Source organism: Prionailurus bengalensis, chromosome X (genome assembly GCF_016509475.1).
Source record: "Prionailurus bengalensis isolate Pbe53 chromosome X, Fcat_Pben_1.1_paternal_pri, whole genome shotgun sequence".
Lineage (NCBI taxonomy): Eukaryota > Metazoa > Chordata > Mammalia > Carnivora > Felidae > Prionailurus > Prionailurus bengalensis.
In genome coordinates, this window is record NC_057361.1 from 27,977,251 (window position 1) to 28,002,728 (window position 25,478).

General features: G+C 37.2%; 1 protein-coding gene across 8 annotated transcripts in view; it reads right to left on the reverse strand.

Annotated features, from left to right (window-relative positions):
* Positions 1 to 25,478, reverse strand: part of DMD (dystrophin) — a 2,018,590-nt gene that overhangs the window by 1,058,314 nt on the left and 934,798 nt on the right. For all 8 annotated transcript variants that reach the window (XM_043570319.1, XM_043570321.1, XM_043570317.1 and 5 more), the window contains one exon: positions 17,774 to 17,921. In XM_043570319.1, coding sequence (XP_043426254.1) covers positions 17,774 to 17,921 — 148 coding nt within the window. The remainder of the gene's footprint in view (positions 1 to 17,773; positions 17,922 to 25,478) is intronic.

The following is a 25,478-nucleotide window of genomic DNA, read 5'->3' on the forward strand; positions in this document are numbered from 1 at the left end:
ACTGCTTTCCAGTTACCATCATAGTACTAAAAAAATGACAGAATCAACTTACTTTTTAGAGGGGTAGACATATCTGTTCATATTTACAAACATGTACTGGAATCACAAAAGTCTTTTTACGTGGTTACTGGAAATACCCAATTGTCACAATTTTTATACCAAAAAAAGGTGCTTTTTAAGTGTTAGGAATTTTACTAATACCATATCCTGAAGGTGTGAACCTGTGATACTGATATATTTTCTTGAACACTTAAGGAGTTGTGAACATTTGAGATATATTAATTGATAAACATCTTTCAGGATTTCTAGTTGAATTGAAAATGGATGATAAAAATATAGAACATTTCAACTACACTCCAAAAATCCATTAAAAGACTAGAAGGAAAACATTTAAAATTAACAGAGTTATTTTAAGAAAAAAATTCAAAACTTAGAAGCAATGCCAAAAGATGATTTTATATGTTTCTAAAAACCAGTGGGATATAATCTAACATACCCCCCAACACCCTCAAAAGGGCTTCTACATTTCCCAAAAAAAAAAAAAAGTGCAAATCTGTTTGACTTCCTGGTCACTATTAAATTGGATCCAGACATGTTACAACTCAATAAAGTTCAATGCTAACTTGTAGAAAACTGATAGGGTGCAAATGACTTTTTGTTCCGTAGAGAATATAACTCCAAAGACTATGGCATATTAACCTGTTTTGAATCTAACTTACCAATCTGATTCCAGAATTCTTTTTTTTTTAATTTGCTGATTATAGAAGCATCTGTTTCTTATACCCTCCTTGAGCCTGTTTTGTCTAACTACTGGTTCCCACATATGTATTCACCATGATTTACATGAAAATTATGTTTCTTAACAAATATCACTTTGATACAGGGTGGGGGGATTACGCATTTCCCTTATACTTTTCTTTATTATCCAAAATGCCACCAATTAACCTACAATACATTTCTAAACTGAAAAAAAAAACATTTGAAAAAAAACTTATGGTATATGAACATCTAGCTTCATGATGCTCTATATGCATGCAAGATCCTGAATACTACACAAAGGAATTTAAGTGACTAAAGCTGAAATGGTTTTCCAATCGATAAAGCATTTTCTTTTTCATCAGTGGCAGAGTGATGGAAAATAAAGAAATAAAGTAAACTTTAGAAATATGAAATGTGTATGCATATTGACATGCACTTATTGTAAATGTGATGAGAAAGGCAAGTTGGGGCCGTGAGAGCTAGCCTCATTACATTGCTTTCTCATACTATAAATGAAAGAATAGCAAATATTGGCTAGAATTCAATAACTTCCATGACCAAGATACATACTATAATTTGGATATTGATTCCCTTTGATAATGTTTCTCCTAAGGCACTGTCAAGACAGATATCAATAATTAGTAGCTACGCTAAAAGTTGGGTCACGAATTTCGACTTGAGTCAACGACAGAAGACACTCCATACTCAGTGAAGCTTTGATCCTTGCAAATACTCTCTGTGGCCAACCCTACTTGTTTTCCCCTTTGGAAAGAGTCTATTTTTCCTGAGCCCTGTGGGGTGCTGAGCCAGTAGCATAAGTGAGGACGCAGCGGGAGGGCTCACAGCTGTGAGCTACTAAATAATGCTGATTCCACACATCTTATTCCTGTGTGAACTTTTGGGAAGAGGGAAAGGTGCTAGCAGCTGCATAGCAGAAGCATCTGCAGCTCCTACCTCAGAAACATCCCTCCACTATGTACCTAATTCCACGCATCAGGCAGTAACCCTGATCTTGAACTTCTTTTTTAAGCAGAAAAGGCTGGAGGACAGTTAAGACTGTTTACACTTCCAAGTCTTTTCCTAAGTGAGAATACCAGGTGTGAATTCTGCAGATTTGACTTGGAATGAAAAAAAGGAAAGAAAAAGGCTGGGAAAAGAGTGACAGCGGGGAAGGAGAGGCAGCCCTCATTCTTTCTCCTCCCCCATGTGTCCTGAGTGCTTTGCCCATGGGTCTTATAGTGAAAATGATTTATTCCTTCCTCTATAAAACATCCCAAAGTTTCCTGATGATAAACAGCATTTGAGGCCTTATTAAATGGGACTTACTTCTAAAATAACGAATACAATGCAAATGTCACATGTAAGTTCATATTTTCCAATAGCCACATTCAAAACAGCACTAAGAAACAGGTCAATTTACTTTCAATGATATATTTTATTTAATCCAATATGACAAAATATTACCATTTTAGCATGTAATGAGATGGTTTACTTACTTTCACGTCCTAACTAAGTCTTCAAAACCCAGTGTGTGTGTTACACTCACAGTCCCTCTCAATCTGGATGAGCTGTGTTTGCACAGCTAACGTACGTGGCTAGTGGCTAGTAAGTTGGATACTGAAGCTCTAGAGAGAGAAAGAATACTGCGGCTCTTGCCACCAGGCAACCTTGGAAAACACTTCTCTGCTCAGAGGAGATCCCAGAACTCACCCCAGGAATATCTCTCCTTTACTAACAAAGCTTGTACTCGTTCAATATTGTTGCAATGCTGTTGGAATTTAGAAGATCCACAAGAACGTTAGCATTCACACAAATGGGATACTTCCAAGTGAGGCAGAGCACGGGAATTTTGGAAATGTTGCCCAATGGTAAAATACTTGATGTCATTACTGCACCGATGTACCATTAGGGACTATGTCACTGCCTCCGTGCGGGGCTTCCTTTTAAGGATGGAACTACTCCTATGCCAATTCTAAATCCTCAGACCTAGGAGGTGATGGTTGGGTTACCACCTGGAAAGCTCCTTAGCTCTCCAAAATGGGGATTCAGATAAAGGAAATCCTTCCTATTTCACTGAGTTATTCGAGAAGTAAATGAGAGGATGAGTGAAATAAATGCTGGCTGTGCAAACAAAGCCAAAGATGGGGGAGATGCTGAAGGTAACTTGCCGACCTCCAGTACAGCTCTACTTTCTTACCTCAGGGCATGACCTCTCAACCACCACACACCCTTTATTCTTTCTTCTCTTCTATTTTTCCATCCTGTTGGTAGGATGCCTGATCCGCTAACTCCTGGCACCTTGCTTGTGGTCCTTCCTTTCTGATTGTAAGTTGATAGCCCACAATGATGCAGAGAAGGTCATCCACTTCTCTCCCTCATCAACAATTCTGTGCAATCAGAAGTTTAGACGTCCAAGTTACCATCAGCCAAAAGGTAGAAATCCCTGAGAATCACTAAACAATTATCCAAGTGTTGGCATTTACAGCTTAGGAGGGCCCATATTTCTCAAAGAGGAGTATTTATTTTAAAAGAGGAAAATAAAGACAGAATATCACTCTACAGACTATACAGACATACCTTTACTTCTTTTGTTTGTTTTTGAGAATGCACATTTGTTTTGTTTTACTGCTGGATCTCTGTTTCCTGAAATAACACACAGCACACAGTAGATCCTCCACGAATATGTATTCATTTTCTATACTGGGAGAGTTGACTGGCAAAATTCAACCAGCCAAGAGCCCATGCTGGTAATCACTCTACAGTACTGCCTTAGACAGCGAGAGCTTAACTTCTGATATGGGGAAAGCTGAGAATGATATGCAAGATAACATTTGTTTCCTCCCTATATTTTTAATTAGAGCAATGCCATCTTTTAAAGGACGCCTCTGGAGTACTTGATGACCACAGGAAGTGCATCTTAATCACATTCGCTGCTTTATTTTCAAACAGAAAATACACATACACAACATCTTCAAATGAACACGGAAGTAGAAATAAACCATTTAAAAGGTGTTCATACGTGGAATGTCTGGATAGAAAATAAGCATAACAGGAGCAGAAAATCTGTCAAATATGTGCCTCTAATAACGATTCGAAGCTATGCTTTTTCAAGTATGATAACTTACAGTTTCCCTTTTAAAGTTTGCCCCAAAAGTATAATATAAAAACCTAGGAGGTATATAAGAAACCACAAGTACCCTAAACAAGCTTATCTTCAAAACTGCAAATCTTGTCCAGACACTCCTCTGTTTAAATACAATCAGTATCTCTGTTATTTATAGGATAAAATACAGATGTGTGTGTGTGTATCATATCATCCTTCCCAAAGTGTTCCAAACCTGTTGTCCAACCTGTGCTATCACGCTTCACCTGGGAGCCTGAGCTCCTTAAGCTATTACCATTCTCCCAACAATCTGCCTTTTGTGAGGTCACCTGGCCTTTGAACATGTGGTTTTATGGTCAAGGATGCTCTGTCCTCTCTATCTCTGATAAACCTGACTGTTTATGGTGACGACTTCCTCACCAGATGGAGCTCATCATGCCCTCCTCCTTGTTCCCATAGAATTTTGTAAATTCCTTTCAGAATTTGAAAGGAATTGTGTCATAGCAACTTTGAGGTTTATCTATCTGTCCCTGCACTACACTAACTTCCCTGAGTGTTGGAACTGTGACTGGTCTCTCATCCCTTCAAGTGGATGCACATGTATGTCTCCGCCACTGCTGCAAGGCCACTGTGCACAGGAAAGACTGTTTGGCTCAACATCAAATGTTGGTATGCAGCACTGTCCTGACGCTCAACAAAAATATGTTGAATGAGTGAAAGAATGTTGTTATCATGAGCTATGCAATGTTAAGGGAAACAGTTTTGCCTTGAAGGGACCATATATTTCATGGTAGGTTTGCTCCTAAGAGTATTTGGAAAGGGAGACAACTTACTTCCTCACTACTAAGGAAGTCCATCTTAATCACATTCGCTGCTTTATTTTCAAACAGAAAATACACATACACAACATCTTCAAATGGACACGGAAGTAGAAATAAACCATTTAAAAGATGTTTATACGTGGAATGTCTAGAACTACTCAGTTCTAGGCTATGATCTTCAAAGCGCAGCTACTCTGTGGGAACACTGAGCTTTTCACTGTCAAAGTTCTCGTGGAGAACATCAGCCCTCACTACACACTGTCCAATGACCATATCTTCCATAGACGGAAGCTACCTGCCAAATTCTGCCCTCCTGCCAAGACCCTACTCTGATTCCAGATCAGGGAGAAATAAATAATTGGCCCTTTATCTTCTCTCCCCTCAGTAATCTGCTACTTACAGTAATAAACGATTCCCCAAATCTGTATCTCACTAGGAGATTAATATGAGAATGACAATGTAATTGAAAGTGCTTCATAAATTATAAAGTGCCTTGTTATGTTATGACTGTTACTGTCATCATTAACAACTCTAACATTATCTTGTTTAAAAAAAAAGATGGCCCCTTCTAATACTTTGATTTTGACATAATATGAGTTAAATTATAACGCATCATAATAAAGATGTTATGTCCCACCCTTTCTAATATGATATGATAAGAAACGTTATACAGGCCTATACTCATCATTAAAAAACATTTTTTATACACCGAAGAAGTTTCATCTTTATTAATATCCTTAACACCTTTTTAGGAGGCCTTGTCCTGTAGTGATTGACAACTATTATTTCTTCATTAGTTTCCTCAATACTTTATTAGGCCAAGCTGTATTTTTTTTTTTTGCTTGCCCAACATCTCTAACTTCTAGCTGATCATCAGTAAACTGCATGGGATTCAGATCCCAAGGCCTTTATTTGTTAGCCTAGTGATTTGGGGTAAAATATTTAACCTTCCTGAGCCTTTGTAAAAGACTTTTCAGAATACTATTTCTACTTTTCTACCTATCTTGCTGATATATATATATATATATATATATATATATACACACATATATAGATATGTATACACATGTATACATACATATACACATACATATATATACATATATATGAATATACATATATATGTATGTATATGAATATATATATATATATATATATATATATATATATGAATCACATCAAGTAATTTCACTTGTAACCTTTAAAATAGGCCCTGTGATGGGCTCCATGCTGGGCGTGAAGCCTACTTAAGAATAAAAAATAACAAATAACAAAATAACAAAATAGCAAGGCACTTAAATAAACTTTATAAGCTCCTATGATTAAATAAATCTTGGATTACATCTTTCTGGGCATGTGTTTTTGTAAAATTGATTTTATACTATCTTCCCCAATGTACCCATTTCTAAACTTGCTTCTTAAATTTTTTAAAACTAAATTCTTCCTTTATAGTCATCATACTACTACCTTGTAATGTTCAATTAAACACACACACACAATTAAAACAACAACAACAAAAACCTATGGACCAGTTCTGCAGTAGGTGTAATGAACCCTGATATTTTCTATTTTGCTTCACCCAAAACAAATGCTGGTGGTGATCCACAAACTGGTCCATGACTCACAGTCTGGAAAACATTACTCCACTAAAACACACCGAAAAAGGAACGAAACAAAACAAAAACAAAATGTAACCAAGAAAAATAGAAATGATATATCCTCGGCATCATCTCTGGCGATTTCTTTCCAGGTGCCCATGGTCTGACCAAGAGCATCTTTCACTGTGCTCTACTCGGACCACAATTTTTTAGAACACAATCGCTTTCAAATATTTTCTCCTTTTTCCGAATGTAGCCTCGTCTCACTTAATTCCCTCATCACCTCCTCTGAAGCTCTTCCAAACTTTCTAGCCAATTAGTTACTTCTTTCCTTCTCCCTTCCCTAACTCCCCTGATGTTACAGCTACCTCTATTATACTTCTCAGCTGTTATTTTAATTGCTTAAATATCCATCTGCTGAACATACCATTTCTGTTACAATCATTTAAATGTCAATCGACTTGGTAAACTTTTATTCTCTATGAATTGACTGGAACTGGCTCAATTTCAACATTCTGACTGCCCCGTACAGGGTCTGACACACAGCAGTTCCCATGTCAAAGTCTGCTGAATAAATGTATTGATTTTCAAAGTTAGTTGAAATATAAGGAACTGCCGGGGCTAAATGTTCAAACTAGAACTCAGTGTGGTACATGGGTTCTCTAAAATATAGGAAATCTTATGGGCAAATCCATCTCTTGGGTCGGAGAGCTGAGTGGTGTCTCCTAGGCCCCATGCATTGTGGAGTGGTTGGTGCCCTGTGCTTCTCTTATCTAAACGTTATTCTAATTTCACTTCAAAATTTCTGTTCTTAATGATATCCCAGGGAAACTATGAAATATCAACACTTTTCTAGGGATGGCCCTGGTCATGTGATTAAATTTTCACATTCCCATGAAGTAGGGATTGGTAGAGTTTGCTCCTTATGACATACAACTTAAACAAGTGTTCATAAACCTCCCTAAAAGAAATGGAAAAGTGGTACAGCATAGCTTAACAATGGCGTTGTTTTAAAGTTAAGGTTATTTCACCAATCCATTATCATATTTAAAAATACATAGACGGTCCTTTTGTAAGCACAGACAAAAGCCGTATATTATTAACATTTATTATTAAATACAAATAGAAATTCAAGGATGAAATGTTTGAAAAAATGTGTTATTTGAAAATAGCAGTAAAATGGGATTTTCAAAATAAATCCATGTTAACTAGGATTTACAATACAATATAAGCCTGTACTATTAGTTGTAATGCCAGGATTTGGAGAACTGGGCTGGCACATTAAATTTATTCATTTTCACAGCCTGCAGACATTTTAATGTCTGAGTAGCAATAAGAACAAATTACCTAAAAACTTTTAATAGTGTATAATAAATTAAGACTGAATGGTAATGCAAAAGTGGGTACAACAGGACAAAATTATGAATCTCATATAATGATCCAACAACACTTAAAGCGTGGAAACAACGCTGGTATTCTGGAATATACGACCACGGTTGATCCTAATTGTTTCCCTCCTGTCAAAGAGAAATTGCGCATCAATCTCAAAGTATTGCAAACTGTTCATTACATGCAAATGGTTATGTTTTGCAGCCTTTCCAAGGGGACTCAAACTTCTTTATAAAAGGAGCCAGGCTAAATGAAGAGTTTCTCTGAGGACACTAGGTTTCCTTTAGAGTTCTTCATTGATCAGCAACAGAAATTGCCTCTGCCAATAAGGAGATACAAGTAAGGAAATGGAGGGGTGCACAGGACTAAAGGGAAAATCCAAGAATCCAGCTTGGAACAGCAGGACTCCAAAGGGTCCCCATAGGAGGAGTAATTTGTTGTTTTTGACCAGGCATTCTCATTACAATGAATAAACTCCAACCTCATCACTTACCACAAAAAATTAATTACAAGCCTCAAGAAAAAAAATAAGATCGGCCAAGCTCAGGACCTATGGCTAGGACCATGGATATGGTAAGAGAAAGGCTCTGGCAGAACCACCTTTAGAACTCTCTTGGCTGACTACTGATTTGTTGTCCCACTAAAACTGCTCAGGTGCTCCAAGGGAACTGGTGGTATTCTCAGTAAAAGCTGCTATACACTCTTCAAAATGGCTAAGTCCACCACACATTATTTAAGCGACTTTGAAACCTCTTTTGGTTTTCAAACTCCTTCTCTTTAATGCATGGAGTTGACAGTTGACTTAAATAACAAGTCTGTTTTGATTACCTCTTTTTGTTACCATGACTTTCAATTTGTTTTATGAATGTGGCCCAAGTCCATTTCTCTATGATATCAAGTAACAAAGAATGCTTAAAGAGAAGGTAAAAAGGGCGCTTGGATTTTCATGGCAACTTAATACTCTATCTCCTAAAGCAAGAGTTAGCAAACTTTTTCTACAAAGAGCTACACAGTTAATATTTTAAGCTTCACAGGCCAGGCAGTGTCTACAACTACTTAACTCTGCCTTTGGAGCAACAAAGCATCCATGGACGGTTTGTAAATAAATATGTGTGGTTGAGTTCCAATAAAACTTTATTTACAAAAACAGGTAGCCGGAAGGATTTGGCCCCACAAGTTTGCTCTTAAGAATTTAATATTCCTAGGGCCAATATTAAGTGTAATATATATTGTATTAAAATCCACTTCATTGCAAGTACTCTGAGAGATATCAAAGGTGAGATAATTACTTCTAACAAAAACCAGTTCAATATTCCACATGAAGTCCTGGAGTTTATGGTAGCATATTTGTCCATTGTTTCAGTGTCTCTGAAATATTCCCCCAGTGAGTCTAAGTAAAATGAAAGTCTGAACCTGGACAAAGAAGGGATGAAAACTTGAAGGACGACAGAGTTATAAACTAAAATTATCTACTGAAAAAATGGTGAACCAATAAAGCTTTAAGGGGAACATGCTACTATATAGATACGTGTTCATCTCTGATGTATCTATTTTTCTTTTCCCCATACCCATGAATCTTTCCTCTCTATCAGGAGTGATCAGAATGACTTAGTACAAATTAATTGCCAGTAAAGTTCTGTCAATTATAGCCTCACAAATGAATTTTGGAATTTGTTATTATGATGTTTGCCAATAATCCTGGTCTCTGGTTTGTACCTATAATTTGGTTCCATAGTAGGAACATTTACCATTCTTATGACTAGATACCTGCTATTGAGCTTGATGAATAGTCCATCCTGAACCATCTCATCTGTGAACAGGCCTCTTGTACTATAATTTGTCAATTTTATCATTTTTCAAAATTCACAACTTACGTAAGAACATTTTCTCACTCTCTCTATGCCTTCCTCATAGCTAGCTCTTTCCTTGGGCTGCCTTTCACAACACTGCTCTTTCCTGGTTTTCCAAGTCATGTTTTCTCAGTTGAGTTCGGGAATCACAGAAGTGTGACCGAGGAGTGTCAAAAAGGACCAGAGTACACAAACAACTTCTGAAGAAAAAAGCACTCCCATTTCCCCTAGGCTAGTTTTATGGCTATCTGGTGTGTTTACACAGTTCCATGTGTTTCCACCTCAGCCTTAATATGCTACAATCATGAGGCTGTTAGCTTGCTAAAGGAAATGGGTTTCTTTGCCAACTCTGTATCCCTAGCAGCAAGCAAAGCCCTCCACTCAGTAGGCTCACACTAAATGTTTGTTGAGTGGATTCAGTTATTTATGATATGGTCAATGAGTAAGAGAATGGAGCCATCATATTGTTAAACTTTCGGCAAATATGAAAAAATCTCAAAGAATCTGTTCAAAGAAGAGGACAGGGCAGCTCACTATAAGGTAGAAGTTCTTGGATATACGATGGAGCAAAAATGGAAGGAAGGATAAGTTTGGAAATAGTCTGCCTAAGGAATAATATGATGAATACAGAATTCTTTCATTTATTTCATTATTCGTTATATGAGTGTTATATGTTCTATATACGAAGAGATTTTTCTAAGTTTCAAGTATCTATCTGTGACCAAGAAAGACAAAGTCCCTGCAAGGTTTACATTCTAGTTTCAAATATAGATAATAAATATGCAAACATATATTGCAATTTCAGCAATTGACAGTATTACGAAGAAAGTGTGCATGCATGTGTGTGTGTGAGATAGAGGGAGGGAGGGAGGGAGGGAGGGAGGGAGAGAGAGAGAAATTTCTTTAAGACAGGAGAAGTGACCAGAGGCATGTCTGAGAAAAATCATTAGAGCACAGATGTATGTAAATAAAGGGAAGTGTACAAAAATCCTGAGACAGAGCGGGGACAGGGCACAGTGCAGGACAACTGGAAGCTAGGGTAGAACCCTCAAGCAAAGAGAAAAGCAAATTTAATCATAGGAACAAGAATTAGGAGAAAGGGTAAGAAGTTATGTGAGAAGAAACAGCAAGAAGAACGTTCTCATTGCAAACTTTGGCACTTCATGAAAATTACTTATATTAGCATTAATGTTATGCTTCATCAAATAATAATTTCAAATTCACATCGCTTCTCTGTTGATGTGAGCTGGTTTTTTTTTTTCAATTTGGAATTTGCAATTAGCATGCTTCACTTTTTATTTGTCGATTCTTACCCTCTTGATAATTTCTGACTCTGAGAATGTTTTTCATGCATTTTAAGCAGTTCTTTACTGCTCTGGTCATTACAGTAAGTTATAGTTTTGGTTCTTGCTTCTTCCCGATAATGTGTGGCAATCTGTCATCTCCTTAAACACGCCATGCCGGACAACAAGAACAAGCCATCGGAATTATCCAATTAATTTAATATACTTATTTTATGAAAGACACATTTGATAGGCAACACTTTAGAGCCCCTCTCTGAATTTCTGCACGGTGCCAAACTCCCAATAAATCTGTTATTTACTACTTCCGAAAAGACGCATGGGAGCCAAGAAGTTGTGGAGGAGTTTCTAAGCAGCAATAAAAGGCTAACGATATTTACGTAAGAATCGAGGGCCCAACTGTTTAACTGTATTGAGACTGGATTCTCCTGCCACTACCAGCTAATAACATTGAAAAGTTCACTTCAAGATGTATTCCCGTGCTTCTACAACGCTGCAATCCTAAAGCAAGCAATGAGAGACAGATTCTCTTAGCAGTAAATTTTCATGCTTATTTTCTTACTGTTAGTGTGTGTCCTCTAGTCACAGAAACGGACACTCCCAAACAAAACTTTATTACTGCTGGGGAAATATAAAGGCCAGCAATAGTATACATTTCTTAACATTGGGGTCCCAATGAAGGGCAAAAGATGGCAGAAATTTTTACTCAAGTCATTCTTCCATCAAAGTTTCTATCAGCAGTTGAATCCCAGCAGTGCGGCTATTAAGAAGCCGTCCAACTCACCAGCCAGCTGGTGAAATCAGCCCTGTAAAAGCCGACTGTATGGAAAGCATACTTGTATTCAATTTGGCCTTTTACACCATATGCCTTTTTCTAGATAGCCTTTGATTTAATCCCTATGCATTCAGAGTCATTTATCTCCTATAAAGTCATTGGAGGGAGCAGATTACCAGTTAGGTATTAAAGTACCTGCAAAGAAAAATACCAAAACTCACTCTATAGGAGACAGTGTCAGGGACCCATGCACATCCATTCAGCTCTCTCTCTGGGCAAGCCAATGGCTTTCAATAATGACACCTGCTGCTGGAGGCCTTTGTGGGCTGCAAACTGGGTGAGAAGAATTAGAAACCCTGGGTACTTCCTTTATGAGGAAGAAAGCATTTTCACAGACTCACTTGTCTCAAACTTTTGGGCAGGAGCTACCTAAGTCCAATGTGCTCTGTGAATCTAAACTTAGTAAGATTTGGGTCCTTTAAAAAGTACTTGGGGGTTCTTCTCTCCATCACAAATAGCCAAGGTAAGGCAGAGCTGAAGAGCTAAACTTAGCCTCTTAGATTCTTCTTTTTTGCCTTCTCTCCCCAACTCCAAGACACAGAGCCTGTTTTCTCCATTTATTGTCTCCTCCGAGAGATCACAGGGATGTTCTCATGCTATAGCTACACGGTTTATAAGTAATTTTCTATCTTCATGCAGGTTTCCAATTTGAGAAAAGGCAAAGTATATTCTGCGTAACTGGGACGTAAGTTTAGACTAAGTACTTGAGATTTGATGGTGAACATGAACATTCCAACATGGCATATCTAATCCATGTTGACTGTATCCTCAATCACAGTCAATTAAGTTGTATCCTCATGTTACAAAATAAACAGTTTTAACTGAATTTCTTTACAGCAATGTGTGTGTGTGTGTGTGTGTGTGTGTGTGTGTGTAGTACATGTACAATATAATATATATTATGAAGGAGTAAAACACAATAACATTGAAAGATATACCAGAAAATTAATTAACTTAACATTAAAAAGATGATGCTTTGCCTAAGAACAGCAGTTAATCCGTGTCAAAATAACACACTGCTGTTTTTCACACCTATGTTTGCTTAACATTTGTCACTTTAAAGCCTAAAAACTTTCATCTAAACAATCCCTCTTCTGTTTACTTCTTAAGCTGGATTTTAAACGGCATTTCTTAAGATTTCAAGGTTTCTTGCTTGCTCATGGCAACAATCTTTAGAAGGTGCTGTTAGTTTTTATTTAGTCATGTGTTAGTGGGAATTTGTTTTTCTTTTCCCACCTTTCAGCTATTATGAATAGTGCTCCTGTGAGCATTCATCTACAAGTTTTTGTTTGAACACATGTTTTCAAATCCAGCAGTGAAATTGCTGGGTCCTGTGGAAATTTTCTGTTTAATTTATTGAGTAACTGCAAACTGCTTTCCAGAGCTGAAATATGGTCCACAGAGCAGCACTACTCCAAAGAACAAACAGGCTCCATTTCCATTAACAGCAAGAATATTCCACTTTTGAAAACATTCGATCTAATGGCGATTTTGATCATTTCTACTGTAAACCTCAAGAATTTTCAACCCCATTAAATAACAGTCCGTGTTTTAAAACTTACTTCTTTTTACTCTGGAATAACCTGTAAAGCTAAATGTTAGGACACATCATGATTTCCATTTTTCCTTTTTCATTCAAGGTACTTCCTGGTGCACCAATTCACGGTTACTATAGGCGTTCGTGTTATTTTCATAACTTTCTTTCATGGTGTTCAGCTCTCCCTTTGAAAACTCCCATTAACATTTCTTCTTGCTCTAAAATGGGTAGGCAGAAGTATCAGCTATCTGAGGAGGATGTGCTTGGCTGGACTAGAATTTTCCTCGATTCCTAATCCAAGAGCTGTCCTTTGAGAAAATGTCATAATTCATTAAAAAAAACAAGGTTTAGTGAAACTGCCAGGTTGTTCAATCTGCATTTCCGACGTCTGGGGACAGTAATTAAGTGAATACATTTGTATTTTTATACATATAGGCTAAGCACTTATGAAGTTATAATAATATCTTTCATTTTAATGAGTAATTATGTTGGGGAGAACGCAATTCTAAGTGCCATATGCAGATTGCACTTTTATTCCTATTTAAGAGAAGAGACAGCAGAGGCATGGAGAGACTTAAGACACTTTTCTAAGATTCTGCAACTATTAAGCTAAAGGAGCTAGGATTTGAACCCACACTTTCTGAATGTGCCTTCCAACCTCTTAGCCAATCTTCAAAACTTTTATCAGAGCCTACCTAATGTGGCATGTCAATATTTTTGTGGGTAATATAACTTTGCACATGCACTCAGTCACTGCTTGTGGCATGAATATATAAGAAGAGGCACAAGTAATCGAGTGAATGTATTAACAAGTGAGTTTTTAGTGGCATATAATGTCATTGATATATTCCCATGAAAAACATGTAATTTTTTAGAACATGTAATTACATGAAAAACATGTAATTTTTCTACGGTGGCTTAAAGAAATTTTTGGAATATCTTGAAAAACATGGATTCATATATTTAATTTTATTAACTTGTCACAGAGAAAAACATCACTGAGTTGCACAGAACCAGACCATCTTTCTGGTGTTGGCAGTCATTTTATTTTGAATGACAACACCAAGAGTCAGTAGGACACTGATATTTTTTTTTTAAGTGAATGAGTGAAATAAAATGCAGTTTGATAGAAATATATAAGCGCTTACAACATTGTACATTCTTTTTATTTTATTTCATATCTAGACGTGATACTGTTGCTAAACCTTCTACAAATGAGGCTTTAAATCCCCATGTGCCGCTGTATATATCGGTTTAGTATATGGGCTGCTTGGTTGATTTTCCTCAAAGCAACCATTACTGGTCCATGCCAACAAATCTCTCTGCTACTAACAGGCACCATCAACATTCTGTTTCCTAAAATAATTTCTTAGCAAAAATTTAAACTCTTTCTCTTAATTGTTATTCCTCAGTTGATAATGATTACGGCCAAGATAGCTGAAATTATCAGAGCTTCTGTGTGTCCTACTAACGGTGGTGCCTTACAGAGTCTTTCTGGACTCTTTTTCTGAGACTTACCAGAATGGAAGGATAACCCCAGGCATCTTATGTATGTGCATGTGCATGATCTTGGAGCTTTCTAATCACCAGGGGGAAAAACACCTTAACTTTTTAAAGGACTTGCAATATCATTCACAGGTTCTTAGCTAAAAGGACTTTTCCCTGGACATCCAGAATTCCCTTCCATATTTCATGTATAAATTGAGTCAAAAACAGTCTAAATAAAATAGTCATTTTAAAAAAGTCCTCCAGTTAAGGGAAAGAGTTTTTAAAAGATGTTTATACATTTCAGTTAAACCACACTGTCAAGAACCGGGGATCTTAAGACACTCTTAAAGCAATTACCAGCATTACACAGTTGCAAGAGTATATAGAAGTAAATGTACTAAAAGATCTTATGACATCAATTAGCAGCTTCTAGCCAAGCTGGAGTAACAGACAACAGATTTAACTTATTGGCTAAAAGCTTGATAAAATGGACAGAATGTATGAAGTGATGGCTGTGAAGCCATTATTTATCAGGCAATGACAGATACAGATCTTTGAGAAATTAGAGACAAATGACGTGAGTCCACATTTGCTCCAGCTTACTGTCAGAAGAGAAATCAAGGCTGTGACAAAGGATAAGAAACCATCACAAAGCTAGGAGGGCTCCCTGAGTTGATGAGATGAAGCTGGGACTCCTTGGAGTCCAAGGTGGCTACGGGTCACAGGGCAGAGTACCAAATAGGAGATAGATGCACAGAGAGAGAACACTGGAGACCTAGAGAGTTCCTTTCCAGTCTACAGCTGAATCCTGATCAGCTGGCACATGTGAGGAAACTACACATGACTAGGGAGAGAGCTACACAAAAAGATTAAAGTAACAGTCACCAGAGCTCACAAATGGCTGGAATAGTGCCTGCTCCTGCCAGCCACAGTAGAAAACTTCATCATTCACAGGGCATCAGAGACCGTACTCAGAAGGGTTTTGTCTCAGTAGTGGGTCACTGGACTTAGGCTGCTCTGCTCAAAACTCACAAAGTCTAAAAGAGAGGTGCTCAAAAGATCAAATTGTTTCCAATAAACTAACTGTGTCCCAGAACAAATGTCGAGAATCTTTACCTGCGCAAAAATATGAAGCACTCAACAAGTTAAAATTCACATCTGGCATCCAGTGAAAATTACCAGTCATCCAAAGAAGCGGGGAAATAACACCCATAATGAAGAGAAAAATTAATTGAAATTAACCCAAAATAGACACAGATGATACAATTACAAGGCAAGGACATTTTAACAGTTGTTATAATTGTATTCCACATTTTCAAAAAGGTAGAGGAAAGAGTGATAAGTTGAGTAGAGACATGAAAGATGTAACAAGACCCAAATCATACTTTGACAATGTGTTGAATCACACAAAACAATAATGTCTGGGGTTGAAAAGGTACACTAGATGGGATTAACCACAGATTAGACATAGCAAAAGATTCAATGATCAATTTGACAATATAAATCATGTAAAACGAATTACACAGGAAAAAAGACTGAAAATAAAAAGGAACCGAACCTAAAAACTAACGTCTTAAAAATTCTACATTTGAGGAAAATTAAAGACCCATATTTTCCAAGAAGCTTAAGAGGCCTCAAGAACAAGAAAAATGAAGAAAATTATACCAAGGCACATCATAAACCAATTTCTCGATTTCCAAAAGCACTCCCTAATCAGACTTCCGTATGCTAATCGCCATCTCAGAGGGGGCTTCCCCAAAGATACTGACCTGAAATATGTACCAAAATCCATATCCAAACAACCACTCCCTGAGGAGTAGAATGGAAGTATACACACACTTGTGCATTGCTTTATTTTTTATAGTGAGTGTATATATTTTTAAATAATAAAACCAGATTAAAATATATAACTACTTGTATAGGGTATCTCTGGCATTGGCAAGAAGTTTAACATCTCCTCAATGGCATCTTTGTGACACATATTTTAGACACCTAGGGATGCTGCAGGAGCTCAAAGTTTACTTAAGTGCTATTACAAAATGTATTTTCTGTATGATGGCAGATTGGAAAGCCGTGCCTTTCTTCTATCTCTAATGCCAATGCTGATGTATATACAAGTTTGATATACATATAATTACAAAAGATTTTAAAATTATTCATGCCATATGTTTACATTGCCTACATATGAGTAAGTGCTTGCAAGCTTACTTTATTAATATCAAAAGGTATTTTTGCCATGCAAAAAAAACTATTTGAGAATAGAGAACTGTAAATTTGAATATGATACTGCTTTTATGAATCCAGCCACAATTCAAATCTGCTTGACTGAAAACTGGTACATGAACAATTTGAGCTAAAACAGTTGCAAAAAGTACTTAAGACTTGGTGTAATAAACTCAGTATATCTTATACCTAAACTATCTATTTTATAACCTAAGTTATAACCTCCAAAATCGAATTTATCTTTATTTGCACACTCAAAAGACACAGCAACTTGAAAATAAACTATACGCTGGTTATAATCCATATGTTGCGTTTCCATTAACATAAGCCATAAAAAAGTCAATAAGTACCCCCAATTAACTCTGCATTGTTTTGGCCTCTGGACTATCTCAGAAGGCATTTTGTCAATAGAATATATACAAATATTGCTACATCACCACAGTTGTCCCTAGGGAAACAGAACTATACTTTTATCATGATGGATATTTCCAGAACTACATTATTGCTAAGTCTACCACAGGTTCTCCTCCTGGACAGGATTCAACATAAGGCAAAAACACAAACTACCCCAAAGCCACAGGACACCCTGCTGCAAGTTGCTTCCCTGCATCACAGATTCAATTATACTTTGCAGTTCATCAGATAAGCCAGTTATACCTAGGCTAACTCTCACCTTGAGACAAGTAGTCCACAGCACAGTCTCCCAACATGGTCATTACAATGATGCTCTGTATGTGTAGTGATCACAACAAAAGTCAGGAATTGTAAATTGCCGTCATCCTTCACAGCCTGAGCTTAAAGCAGCTAAAAAGTTGTGATATTGTGGTGAAGGTAAACACAGTTTGAAAAAAGAGGCCTCAAAACCTTACCTTAAGACACCATTTGTATTTGGCATGTTCCCAATTCTCAGGAATCTGTGTCTTTTTGAGAAACTGTTCAGCTTCTGTTAGCCATTGATTAAGTATCTTCATATCATAATGAAACCGCCGCCACTTTTCCACAGATCTGTCAAATCGCCTAGAGGCAAAAATATGGATCAAGTAAAATAAATAGATTATACCAATTATGTGGACCTAGCATGTATGTTTTGCTACATTGGCAAGGATATTATTTTGATCGGTTCTCACATTTGTAGATTTCAGTTTCAATTAACAGAGGTAAATGATACTGAATAAAAAGGAGGAATTAAAATAAAAGGCTATAAATTTTCCCTTCAAAATCAAACACATTTCTTGACTGAAACAAAGCTAAAAACAACAATTATGGAGTATTAACATTTTCTTCCCTATTAGCATATTTAATTTGTAAAAAAAAAAGTTCCAGGAATTTAAAAAGTATATTAGCATCTAATAAGTATTTCAAAGATAGAAAGAGGGTCAATGTCAACATATGTTTTGAGTCAAAATCAAATTATCTCATGAAGCCTACAAATTTGGTATTACTTCTGATCTGAAAGAGTTTATTCATTAAGGTCCTCAAGCATCCAAGATGACAGATGTAACTTACACCGTCAGATCAGATATAAGCAACCAACTAACCCATAGACTCATCTAAACCAGGTGATGAGTGTCGTCTTCCTTTAATGTTGTTTTATTGCATCTGCTAACATTTTTACCTGGAATGGTGAAAGAACTTAGTGTAAGGTATTGTGTTATTATCCCACGAGAAAAGAATATTAAGAAGGAAGTATTTGGTCATGTTCCAGTCACAGAAGTGACTGAGGCAGAAATGAGTCAGGGCTGTATGTTTATCCTAAGACAGTTGCACATAAGAACCATGAGTATCTTTTCAGGTGGGATCCTGATACTCATATTTTTAAAAGCACCCCAATTATCCTAATGTACAGTCAAGGTGAAAAATACTCTGCAAAGTAAGTTTTAAAGTCTTATGGGGCTTATGAACTAGTGGGTCTCCTGGGGCCTGTCCAAACAGGTATTTGCTGTCATGAAACCAAATCCATCCTGAAGATTCTTGGCTGTGGGGCTGCCTCAGAGTCCAATAAGCCTGTAGAAGTTCTAGGAAGTCTACTCTTAAAGTTTCAATGGGTTATAATTTTGAATATCTCAACATCTTTTCAGATCTGTACCTCCATTTAGGAACTACAAATTATTTTAGAACTGAGATAATACCCCAACTCCCTCTTGTTTTTATTGGGAAGAGAATGGAATTAAGATTTCTTAACGGTTATTATAAGCCAGGCAGCGGACTCTGAGTTTTTACTTATTCTTGGATTCCTGCAGGACCCCTGCACTGCAACAATTATTGTTCCCATTTTCTACCAGAGAAAAGTGAGAGGCTGCGCAGCCTGCCAAAAAGTAAACAGAGTAAGATGCCAGAAAGGGGATTCTAACTCGGATCTCCCTGGCTTCCATCATGCCCTTCACGGTCTTCCAGTTTCTTTCGTGGGATTTCCTTTTTTCAGGATGAAGCCTTACCAGTTGAATAATTCAAAGAGATAGTTGTCGGATTTTTGTTTCTTTTTATCTTCTTTATTGTCTTCCAAATATTTAATAATGCATCTACAGCTACATTGCATTTTATCAGATACCACATTTAATGATGAACTCTATTTCTTACGTTAAAAATATCTAAAACAGTATCTTGTTAGCATTAAAAAGTCAGCCAATGGTAGCCAAAAGGGGTAATCTGTAACTCTAGCTAGTTTAAAGGAATGAATTCTGCCTTTCATAATCAAGGGCTTTCTAGAGTTGCTCAAATATGGTATATCCATCAACCTCAAAATGACGTTGGAAATATTTTGCATGTTTAATCATTATTTTGTTTTCTTATATTTTTGGCTCTATCTAATACACAATAAATGACTTAAGGATACACCATAGGCATTTATTTCCTTTAACAGAAAATTGTACACTGCATCCGTCTTCTAGACACATCACTACAGTCAAAGTTGTGGTTAAAAGAGAATCTAAAAAGCCATGAGGCATAGTTGGTACTGTCCCATCTTGGTGAGACTATAGTTGATTTTGACTTTCACCGTATAGTTTTCCATGTTGTTAAGTGTTTCTACAATGTGCACTTCATACTTTGATACTCAGAAAAATGCAGTAACTTCCAAGTATTTCAAAAGGCAGGTTCACACGCTAACGACTACCGCCTGCAACACTCTTCCCACTACCAGAGCCCGAGACACAGGCGGAAGCTAACCAACGCACACAGGAGTTGACATCTAGTCACAATTTACCATTCTACCTCTATAGCAGCCATCGGTCTCCCTCCTACTTTGCTTTGCTTCCCCCTACCCCACCACCAAAATCAGCCTCTTGCCGACTCTTTTCAGCTATGGGCAGGTGGCTGTTCTCCCACGTGTCCTCTAAATACCAACTTTTCATTCTAGGCTGCTTCACAGAGGTGTCCCTCCACCCATCACCGCGCTGGAGACGACCACCTTCTACTAGGTTCCGCAAAGCCTCCTCCCCTTCCAAGCCCTGTTCCTTTCCAGAGATCATCTTTCCTCCAAGATTCTCAAAAGAAGAAAACCCTAAGGGCCCATAGATCCTAATGATCACAGTACTCCTGGCTCTGCAAGGCACAGCCAGAGGTAGGAAGAAAGGGAAACGGGCTGTGGGCCCCTGCTCATAGTCTTACAGCCTTGTTCCAGACCCACAAAAAATGAGACAGGATGGACTTGTCAGCCACACAGGGCTCTCTGTGGTTCCCCAGGCCCTGCTGCTGCCTCAGGCCTGTATGCCTTTGTACATCAGTACCTTATTCTTGAAACGCCCTCTTTCCCCCTCTCTCCCTTTCCCCCCAACTTCTACAATCCAAACTTTTGCATTAAAAGACTTGGTTTGAACTACTAACACTGTCACTTTGCAAACATCTAAATCTAGAGTATTCATTATGGCCTGCACGCGCTAAAACTTTGAAAACTGTAAAGTTGATTTAATTTTATTGTTAAAATTAATGTTAAAAAATCAGTACGTCTATTCAAACAAAATATTAAAGAATAAAAGCATGCACTTTACACGTGACGGCATTTAATGCGAGTAATAATATTTTAAACTCCATTTCAAGCATTGCATAAAATTTTAAAATATACTTTTCAGCATTTTAATATGTGTTGTTAACAGCAAAGTGTAAATCTATTCTTGAATCTACTATGTAAAATTTCATTTTCTATCATGACTGCTTTTGAACTTACACTCTTACCCACCGAGGAAAATTCTCAATGAATATATATAAATTGTTCTAGCTTTACAATGTTACATTTATAAATTTCATCTCTAATCAGTCACTAGGCTCTTATCGGACTGCCCAGGATGGAGGAAAAAGGCAGCGACAACTAGAAACACAGAGAGATATTTAAAAATACCATTCAGGAAAATAAATATAAGTTTTACCCTCTACATTATTAGTGTGTGTGTGTGGGGGGGGATTTGGTTGTTTTTTTTTTCCCCTGGCAGTAAGAGGAAATGTAAAACCAACTAAAAAAAGGACAGAAATGTCAGTATAAACATATGGATAATAAATCAAGTGATTTTAAAATTTTGCAAATATTAAACTTCTCATTCACTATGCAAGCAGTATTTAAAATTACACTGCTGCTTCATTTATGTGCAGCATAACTTATTTCCTGCTGTTCTAAATCAAGTTAGTCAGATTATTCTCGAGCATAAATTACATTTAGGGAGTAATTTAGGTACTTTGGGACCTACTTTAACACTTTCAGGTCATTAAGGTGGTGCTCAATTCTATGAAATAGATTTAAATAAATAATATCCTAGTCGCCTTCTGACACATCCATTGTGGCTTCATACTTGGTCTGCTAACTCAGCATTAGGCTGTTGATTATTTCTTCCTACATATTTCATCTTTGATGAGATGAGTAGGAGGTACCTCCACTAACGTCTCATGGTTCAAACTGTAGGTGTTGATAAATAAAGTTAAATCAGTTCTTTGTCCCAAATCATGGTACCTTACTCGTCCCCAACCACCCCCACCCCCCCCAACCGCCACTTTCCCAGTAATACAATTATGTAGTAAAACCTAAGAATGCTAGCACTTACGGTTTTTTTTCTTTTTCTACAGAACCTGACTTACTCTGAGGAGTGCTCCCACGGCTCTAACTTGCCCTACCCCGCTGATACCCCTTTTATTTTTCTCTCCTAAGACAATGCCCAAGATTTCTAGGCTGAAGTATGTCCTCTCATGCCTATTTGTTAATATACTGGACCCAGGTCCATTCATGCATAATTAGACTCTACTCCAGCTTCCTGAGTGTCCGTCTCACTGCAAACACTCTCTGGATACATGCTTGTACCTGGACCCATGATCTCACCTCTTCAAGCAAACAGAGTACAGTGGTCACACTGCCGAGGCTGGAATTCTGGCTTCACAATTTACTGTGTGGCCTTGGACAAGTCAGGGACCTCGCTGAAAAGTAAGTATAAAAGTAGTTCCTACTTTTTCCCAAAGGTTAATTGTGAGGGTGAAATGAAGGAATGTATTTAAATTTCTCAGAACAGTGTCTGGCAGTGTTCGACAAACAGTTGTAGTAGTTGTTGGACTAATTATTCTGCCTCTGTTTGGCTTAGATTTTCAAATGCAAAGCAAATCACCAATATAAATTCCAAGACATGCCAGTGTCTCTTTGGTGGGGGTAATTCATTATCCAGTTCATGGAAGCTGAATCACGACTCTAGCATAGAATCCATGGTTTACCATGTCTGACCCGAACCACACTATACGTATTTTTGAAACACCTTTCATTGTGAAACAATATAGAGAAGGATATGTATAATCCCATGTTGCCATCACCAAAGGCAAGAAATTAAAAACAAATTTCCAGTAGCCAGAACCCATCTTTAAGATAAACATTTTTAAGTTTATTTATTTATTTTGAGAGAGAGACACCCTGGGGGGGGGGAGGGAAGGAGAGAGAGAGAGAGAGAGAGAGAGAGAGAGAGAGAGAGAGAGAAGAGAGAGAGACAGAATCCCAAGCAGGCTCTGCACCATCAGCACAGAGCCCAATGTGGGGCTCTGGAACTCACAAAACTGTGAGATCTTGACCTGATCCAGAACAGACAGTCAGACACTTAACCGACTGAGCCACCCAGGTGCCCCTCCAGTAGCCAGAAACCCTCTTGAACTGCCTCAATCACTACTCCCTGCTACCTCCACAATTTAATCTCCTTCCTCACTTTCATGGTAATCATTCCCTTAGAGCTTTGAAATTTAAATAAGCCTCCCTAACACTGGAGTTTTTGGTTGTATATGCTTTTAAAAATTTATAAATGCAACCATATAATATGTATTATTTCATATGAGGGTTTATTTGCTCAATATTATACTTTTTCCCCTTTTCTCCCCACAAAGTTATACTTTTAAGATTTTTGTTAAAAATGCTTAAATGTAATCAAAATATTTCTTTATTCATTGTTGTATAATATTCTTCTGCATGCTTTTTAAAACTGTTAATACATATTTAGGTGTTTCTGGTTTGGAGCTATTATAATGCTGCTATGGACATTCCTGTACCTATCTCCTGGAATGTGTGCACAAGCATTTCTGTGGAGTATATACCTAGGACTGAAACTGATGAGCCACAGGTTATGTACATCTTTAATGCGACAAAATACTACCAGATGTTTTTCACTCCTAGCATAGTAGCATATGAAAGTTTACACTCCCCTTTGCAATTTTCAGTCCAAGAGCAAGTGTATGAGAATTCCCAGGGCTCCACGTTCTCACCAGCAAGTGGGACTGCCAGCCTCTCAAATCTCAACCATCCGGGTCATATATGGCGATATTTTACTTTTAATTTGCAAGCTCTGACTTCTAGTGGGGCTGGCAAATTCCTTCTGTGTTTACTGGCCATTTGGACTACTTTGTGAAAATGACAAAAGTGTTATGTTACTGTGAGACATAAAACACATTGGCTATGTAGTATAAGTTGATCACTCTGGAAACACCATCCTAAGATATAAAACACTGTCAGCAGCCCACAAGCCCTCGTTGTGCCCCCCCCCTTCACTTTTCAAGAACTCCTCTCGGTTTTCTATCATTGTCTGTTCTTAAAGATTTGTAGGAAATCTTCAATTATGGACGCACGTACTTCATCAGTTATTTGTGTGTTCCCAGTATCTCCTCACACGCTGTGGCTTTCGGTTTTACACTCTCAATGTTGTCTTTTGATGTACAGAAGTTATTCATATAAAACATAGTCTGGTGTATTATTTTCAATTCTGATTACTGCTTTACATGTATATTTAAGAAATCTTCCTCTATCCAACATTCATTAACATATTCCCTATTTTCTTGCAAAAATTTTATTAATTTGCTTTTTCCCATTTACCTTGGTAATCCTCCAGGGTTTTATTTTCAGGTATAGTGTGAACTAAGATGTGTGTTTTCTAAACAGGACATTTTATTTTATTTTATTTTATTTTATTTTATTTTATTTTATTTTATTTTATTTTATAAGGTAAGACGTGCATAGGGAACAAAATAATGGTGTATGGTGGAAAAACAAAAGTGTAGTGAAAAGTAAGTCTCTCCTACTCGATTCCCTCAATTCAGCTAATTCTGCTCTCACTGTAAATAAAAATTTTATAATTTGAAATATTTCTAGGGTAGGGCAAGGGAATACAGATATGTTGACATAAAGTAATAGATTTTTCATTCAGTTTTATTATTTTCAGTATATCCACTGCTAGTATTTTTAAAGCTCTGGATTGACATTTTATTTTGTAATATAATACCCTTAATCCCGTCTATGTTGTGAGTCTGGTTCAGGCTACAAGCCACTTTGGAATGGTACTCTGCTCTTAAGTTTTTTTTACAGTGACTATTATACTTGAGTTTAGCAACCCATTCTCATGCCTTTATTCCCTCTCTCCACTGCTGAAATTCTACACATTTTGTTTCTCTGGTTTCTCATAGTAAGTTTTCATTTATTGCCATATAAGTAAACAGAAAAGATGGACTTTATTTGAACTAGCTCACCAACATCAACACTTAATGTGACCTCTTTCCAATCACAAAGGACTCTTTTGCCATGTTTAAAAGTCAGCATATTTTTTACTCAAAGAGAAATCTCATTATTATAGGTGAGCCTCTTGGATTTCCTGTCTGGACATTCCCCTACAGAATCTCCTTAACTTTTAAAATTTCAACTAACATATACACCAGAGATTGGCAACTTTCTCTGTAAAGTTTTCTCAAGTAAGTATTTAATTAATTAGTTAATTAACTAATTTTTAAAGTTTATTTATTTTGAGAGACACAGAATACGAGCCAGCGGAGGGGCAGAGAGAGAGGATAGAGAATCCTAACCAGGCTCCGTACAGAGCCCAACGCTAGGCTCGATCTTGGCTGGGTCCCAACCAATTTCTACTTACAAAAACAGGTGTTGGGCCAGACTTAGACTTTACCTACCCTTCATCTACAAAGTGACTAGCACATAGTTTCAGGTTCTGGCCTTTACCTATGTTCTTTATCTGGCTGTTTTTTTGAAGCCTCAAATATGACATGTTAACAATCCCTATTTTCTCCTCTTAATTTTTACTTGTAATTTGAGTTAATCATTTCCAAGCTAGAAATCTGGAGGTCATC